We start from the raw sequence: 7,101 nt of genomic DNA on the forward strand, positions 1-7,101 counted from the left end.
GATGGTACTATCTGAAATAACTGGTGCGCTTGAAACCCAATTTTTAAAATTTGTAGGTAGGAGCACTTTAACAAGACTAACAGACCATAAGCTTGTTTTTCCCTTGCAAATGCTGATCAAATGAGAAGTGAACATTTAGAACAGGTTTGTTTCCTATGTGAAATCCTCTTTCCACATCTCACACACACACACACACTCTCCCTGTAAACTGCAAATCCCTACATTGAACTAAAGATGCAAAGAACCAAAGGATGAGTTAAAGCAGCGTTTTTACCTTTTTGTTGATCAAACACAGATGGAGTACTGAAATCCATGTTTGCCTGTCTCATCATCTACCATCAGAATGGCAAAAAGGATCCAGGTCTCTAGAGAGGAAAAAACACCGTCTCACACGTTACAGTCAACACAACAGTCAGATACAGCAGCCCCTGCCAAGCCCTCTGTTTGAGAATTCAGTGTGCATTAGAGCTGCAGGTCGTTGTCAAGGCAAATAATGAAAATAGGTAAATGTTATTCCTCTAATACCTGACAGGAAAAAGACTTACTTATGGTCTCACTCATCAGCTATCCCCGTGTGTAAGTTATTAAACACTCTCCAGCCCCCAACAAAGAGAGAGAGAAAAAAAGCTCAAACCCTGAAAAATGGTGTTCATGGAGGGCCACCTGCCTTGGATCTGGGCCAGGAAAATACTGGAGGTCACGGAGATTCAGCAGCTGGTGTGTTGCTTTAAACCAAAAGAAATCTCAATGGGTGAGTGAGGATTCACAGGGCCAAACAGAGCATGTGCAGAGCTGCCAATGCAGTCTGGATTCGGCTGTGTTCTTGAGGAGTGAGAACTGCATTTGGGTCATGTGAGCAGAGTGCCATCTCAATGGAATAGCACGTAAATATTGTAGCAGGAGGCTGCTGCCCATGTGCTGTATGGAGTCGTTACAGGCTTTCCCCACTCATCTCTAGTCTCCCTTCAATTCTGTTCTCCAAATGACAGGGAGGATGGGGGAAGGAAGCGGCGTTTGAAAGGTTGCATTTCAGGGCTCAGATATCCATAACGATAAAATTAAAACAGTGTGCAATCTCAAGGGTGTTTAGAGCAGTATTATACGCGGTGGGGAAAAAGCCTCAAAATCACCTGAATGTGTATCAATTGAGGAGCAGCTTGAATAAATGGTAGCAAATTCATACTCTAGATTTAAAACTCTGAAGTAAATCTATGTGAATTTATTTGGTAGGATGATTCTATTAACAAATGGAAAAAGTTATATATTTCATTTGTTTACATTTTTATTAAACCAGAAACCACCTACTGTATATATAAATATGTTTATGTATGTTCATAGGAACAGAGGAAGGTGTATGAAGATATATTGTTAACATTGGTTCCCTCAGGGGCTTCGCTGGTAGCTTAGCTGGTAAAGAATCCACCTGCAATGTAGGAGACCCTGGTTCAATTCCTGGGTCAGGAAGATCCCCTGGAGAAGGGATAGGCTACCCACTGCAGTATTCTTGGGCTTCCCTGGTGGCTCAGCTGGTAAAGAATCCGCCTGCAATGTGGGAGACCTGGGTTTGATCCCTGGGTTGGGAAGATCTCCTGCAGAAGGCAACAGATATTCACTCCAGTATTCTGGCCTGGAGAATTCCATGGACTATATAGTCCATAGGGTCACAAACAGTCAGACACGAGTGAGTGAATTTCACTTTCAGGGGATTGCAATTGCAGTAGGAGATTTCTAACTTGTTCTTCTTCTACATCTGTATATTTAGGCTTATCATAATAAGCCTATTATTTTATATTTGTTATTAAAAATCTGATATAATAAATTCAAAACAAACAAAGCTCTACATTCAAGACAATCAGATATTTGGAGAAGTCCAACAGTCACTTAGAAGATACTCTCGTAAATGCTGTTGATAATGATAATAATTTAAAAATTTTAATTAGTGTGTGACTATAAAAATAAAAGCAGAAACCAACAGTTTTCTTCAATACACAAACTTCTTTCTTATCTCTTGCCTCTCACATTTTCCCCATCAACACAGTGTCTGGCCTGAGTTCCTGTGACAATACTATGACTTACTCACCGTCCTCATATCAGTCTTCCCCCCGCAAATGCCCTGTGTTCATCTTACTTAAAAAGCAGGCAAAACCTACTTCTTATAAATCATTACCCAAAATGTGCTCCATAGATGCACTTCTTAAATTTCCCAGTGCTGTGTGTTTTTTTTTTTTTTGCATTAAAAGTGAAAGTCAGACTTTGGGGACTGAAGAGTGAATTGGTGAAGACATTTTGGCATAAGCTAGTGGATATTCTGCTAAGGAGAGATGGCCTAAACTCACCCAACTGACTGAGGTAAAAGGAGTTGTGGCTGCTTGGTCCCAAACACTAGAAAGATTAAGGACTTAGATTAACTTCCTTTTAATTCATTTGTTCATTAACTCATCAATGTTTATGGAAAGATTACTATGCTCCAGTTATTTTGACAGGCACTAATGATGCAGCTGTAAGCAAGATAGGAAAGTTTTCCAGGCTCAATGAACTTCACTTTGGGTGTAGCTTCTGCTTCTGGCTACACTGCAGGAATAGGGATTGGATTTACTCTCCAGTTCAAAGAATTAGAAAACTAAGCAAAATATTTGAAATGATATTTTTCAGACAGCAGGCAATGTAGACCACAGATCCCTGGGAGAAGAGAAGTGAACTGAGTCTGATGAGTCTCGCTGGCTGCTTGGCGAGAATTTTCAGGCTGAGGCACAGGGAGGGTGTGGTGGGTTCAATGGTGCCCCCACCACAAAGATGCATTTGCTTCTTAATTTTCAGAAGCTGTGAATGTGACCTTATTTGAAAAAGGGGTCTTTGCCTATGTAATCAAGTTAAGGAGCTCAAGGTGAACTCATCTTAGATTATCTGTGTGTGCTAAGTCACTTCAGTTGTGTCCAGCTCTTTGTGACCCTATGGATTGCAGCCTGCCAGGCTCCTCTGTCCATGAGAATCTTCAGGCAAGAATACTGGAGTGGGTTGCCGAGCCTTCCTCCAGGGAATCTTCCCGACCCCGGGATCGAACCCTTGTCTCTTACATCTCCTGCATTGGCAGGTGGGTTCTTTACCACTAGCACCACCTGGGAACTCCTAGATTATCTGAGTGGGCCCTGAATTCGACGACAGTTGTCCCTAGAAGAGACAAACGTAGTGAAGTCAAGTGACCAGCGATTGCAGTGATGCAGCCACAGGCCAAGAAGGTACAATTGAAGCCACTAAAAGCTGAAAAAGGCAGGAACAGATTGCCTGCTAGAGACTTCAGAGATAGTATGGTGCTGTTGACACCTTGATTTTGAACTTCTGGTCTAGACCTGTGGGAAAATAAATTTCTATATTCTCAGCCACCAAGTTTGTGCCAATTTGTTGCAGCAGCTTCAAGAAACTAACACAGAAGGGGGCTTCCCAAAATGGGTGCAAGTCTCTATAATGTGACATTTCTGTGCCCATTTATATCATTACCAAAACCAAAAGAAAATACAGACAATTCCATGTTTGTAAAAGGGCTACTTGGGGCTCATTTTAAAGAAAAGTGTCAGAGTATAAAGGACACGAGTTTGTTTTTTTTTAGCTGTGTGATTTGGGCAAATTACATAACTTTTTGAGCCTGTCGTAATCTGTGGTATGGGTACCCTACCCCCTAGCTTCCTGTGAGAGTTCTTATTGCTCAGTCCACTTCTCAGGCTGCAGACATAGAGATGATTTTTTTCTGTACAACCAGAGCCAAGTGTAAGATAACATTTGGTTGTTTTTTGTCAAGTGTGTTTTGAATAAGGCCATTATTCAGACATATTCACACACTTTTCACAGATATCGGGTGCCTGTGATTCACTAACCCTTATCTGTAACGTAGGAGGGAAAAGAGGAGGTCTGTGTGACTGTGCAAAATCTGGCTCTGCGCCCCCTCTCCAGATCATCTCTCACCACCCTCCCTCTGTTCTCACATCCGGCCACACTGGTCTCCTTTCTGTTCCTGGGTCATGCCATGCCCTTTCCCAAACTCCCAAGATTTGCTATTTTTTCCCTTCCCTTGGAATGCTTGTTCCCCAGTTCAAATGTTGCTGTTACATCGAGGCTTTCTCTGACCACATTTTCTAAAATAGTCTTTCATTCCTTCACCCCATTTGTCACTTCCTTCTTCAGCATGCCACGGTGGATTAACAATGAGGAATACCCTCCCCAGGAAGACAGGCCTTTGCCCATGTACGATATCTCTCTAGTTCAGAGCTTCTCTGACTACCTATGGTAAAAGTTGCCGTTGTTCAGTAGCTAAGTCATGTCCAACTTTGCTATCCCATGGACGGCCGCACGCCAGTCTCTCTTCACTATCTTCCAGAGTTTGCCCAAACTCATGCCCAGTGAGTCAGAGATGCTGTCTAACCATCTTATCCTCTATTTCCCCCTTCTCCTTTTGCCTTCAATCTTTCCTAGCATCAGAGTCTTTTCAGAGGAGTTGGCTCTTTGCATTAGGTGGCCAAAAGTGCTTCAGCTTGAGCATCAGTCCTTCCAATGAATATTCAGGGTTAATTTCCTTTAGGATTGACTGTTTGATCTCCTTGCAGTCAAAGGGACTTTTTTTGGTCAGAACTCTTCACTATGACCCGTCTGTCTTGGGTGGTCCTACATAGCATGGCTTATAGCTTCACTGAGTTACTCAAGCCCCTTCACCATGATAAGGCTGTGAGCTATGAAGGGGTGTGGTAAAGAACCAGGTTTTTAAAATTTTCAAACCATCATGAAACTAATGCATTAATAAAATATGATAAAAATAATTTAAAAAGAAAAAATGATTTATAGAAGGCAAGACCCAATCTTTATTATTAGATTCAACAGGCATTAAGTTATATCAATAAATGTAATCCAAACAAGGAATAATAAAAGAACTTTTTAAATGTACACATTGTTCACTGAAAGTACAGTTAGTCATTAATATGCTGTGCCATCCAATATGGTAGTCACTAGCTACATATGACTTTTTAAGTTTGATTAAAATTAAATGAAATTTTAAAAAATCATTTCCTCAATCACAGCAGCCACTGTGATTAAATTTTGTCATAATTAAAAACTTTTGTTCTTTAAAAGATGCAGGTCAGAAAATGAAAAGACAAAACACAAACAGGAAGAAAATATTTATAAAACATATCTAATAAAGGATTTGTGTCCAGAATATGGGCTTCCATAGTGGCTCAGTGGATAAAGAATCTTCCTGAAATGCAGGATACTTGGGTTCAATTATTGGGTCAGGAAGATTCCATGGAGAATGGAATGGCAACCCACTCTAGTATTCTTGCCTGGAGAATCCCATGGACGGAGGAGCCTGGTGGGCTACACTCAATGCAGTTGCAAAGAGTCAGACAAGACTGAACAACTAACACTTCACTTCACTTCATCCAGAATATACAAAGAATTTTCAAGAACAAAGATGTGAACAAAGATGTCACCAAAGAAAACATATAAATGGCAAGTAAGTATATGAAAACAAGCTCAGCCTTATTGCTCATTCAGTTCAGTTCAGTTCAGTCACTCAGTCGTGTCCGACTCTGCGACCTCATGAATCGCAGCACGCCAGGCCTCCCTGTCTATCACCAACTCCCGGAGTTCACACAGACTCATGTCCATCGAGTCAGTGATGCCATCCAGCCATCTCATCCTCTGTCGTCCCCTTCTCCTCCTGCCCCCAATCCCTCCCAACATCAGAGTCTTTTCCAATGAGTCAACTCTTCACATGAGGTGGCCAAAGTACTGGAGTTTCAGATTTAGCATCATTCCTTCCAAAGAAATCCCAGGGCTGATCTCCTTCACAATGGACTGGTTGGATCTCCTTGCAGTCCAAGGGACTCTCAAGAGTCTTCTCCAACACCACAGTTCAAAAGCATCAATTCTTTGGCGCTCAGCCTTCTTCACAGTCCAACTCTTACATCCATACATGACCACTGGAAAAACCATAGCCTTGACTAGACAGACCTTTGTTGGCAAAGTAATGTCTCTGCTTTTGAATATGCTATCTAGGTTGGTCATAACTTTCCTTCCAAGGAGTAAGCATTTTTTAATTTCATGGCTGCAATCACCATCTGCAGTGATTTTGGAGCCCCCACTGTTTTCCAATCTATTTCCCATGAAGTGATGGGACCAGATGCCATGATCTTCGTTTTCTGAATGTTGAGCTTCAAGCCAACTTTTTCACTCTCCACTTTCACTTTCATCAAGAGGCTTTTGAGTTCCTCTTCACTTTCTGCCATAAGGGTGGTGTCATCTGCATATCTGAGGTTATTGATATTTCTCCCGGCAATCTTGATTCCAGCTTGTGTTTCTTCCAGTCCAGCGTTTTTCATGATGTACTCTGCATATAAGTTAAATAAATGGGGTGACAATATACAGCCTTGACGTACTCCTTTTCCTATTTGGAACCAGTCTGTTGTTCCATGTCCAGTTCTAACTGTTGCTTCCTGACCTGCATACAGATTTCTCAAGAGGCAGATCAGGTGGTCTGGTATTCCCATCTCTTTCAGAATTTTCCACAGTTTATTGTGATCCACAGAGTCAAAGGCTTTGGCATAGTCAAGAAAGCAGAAATAGATGTTTTTCTGGAACTCTCTTGCTTTTTCTATGATCCAATGGATGTTGGCAATTTGATCTCTGGTTCCTCTGTGTTTTCTAAAATCAGGAAGTTCACAATTCATATTGCTCATTAGGAAAGGCTAAATCAAAATCACAATGAAATACTACTACACACTTACTGGAATGTCTTTGAAAAGCTAAAAACATACTGTTTGCTGGTGAGGATGCTAGAACTGTGACACATTGCTGATGGGAATGCAAAATAACCCAGCCATTTTATAAAAGTTTGACTGTTTCTTAAAAAGTAAAGATAAATATGGCCCAGAAATTCAAGTCTCTGGCATTTACTTAAGAAAAATGAAAACATATGTTTTCACAAATACCTATTTGTGAATGTTAATAGCATTTTATTTTCACCCCAAACTGGAAACAGCTCAAACATTCAACAACCAGTAAATGAATGAACAAGCTGTGGTACACCTATATCCTGGAATACTACTCAGCAATGAA

The 7,101-nt window shown here is 41.1% G+C and overlaps 1 protein-coding gene across 1 annotated transcript in view; it reads right to left on the reverse strand.

Moving 5' to 3' along the window:
• ANKRD55 (ankyrin repeat domain 55) overlaps window positions 1–367 on the reverse strand; it is a 116,304-nt gene extending 115,937 nt beyond the window's left edge. Inside the window, exon 1 of the mRNA XM_005897452.3 lies at window positions 275–367. Within this exon, the coding sequence (XP_005897514.1) occupies window positions 275–332 (58 nt within the window). The 5' untranslated portion in view covers window positions 333–367. The remainder of the gene's footprint in view (window positions 1–274) is intronic.
• Window positions 368–7,101: the final 6,734 nt, after the last annotated feature.

Source organism: Bos mutus, chromosome 20, assembly GCF_027580195.1.
Source record: "Bos mutus isolate GX-2022 chromosome 20, NWIPB_WYAK_1.1, whole genome shotgun sequence".
In the NCBI taxonomy this organism is placed as follows: domain Eukaryota; kingdom Metazoa; phylum Chordata; class Mammalia; order Artiodactyla; family Bovidae; genus Bos; species Bos mutus.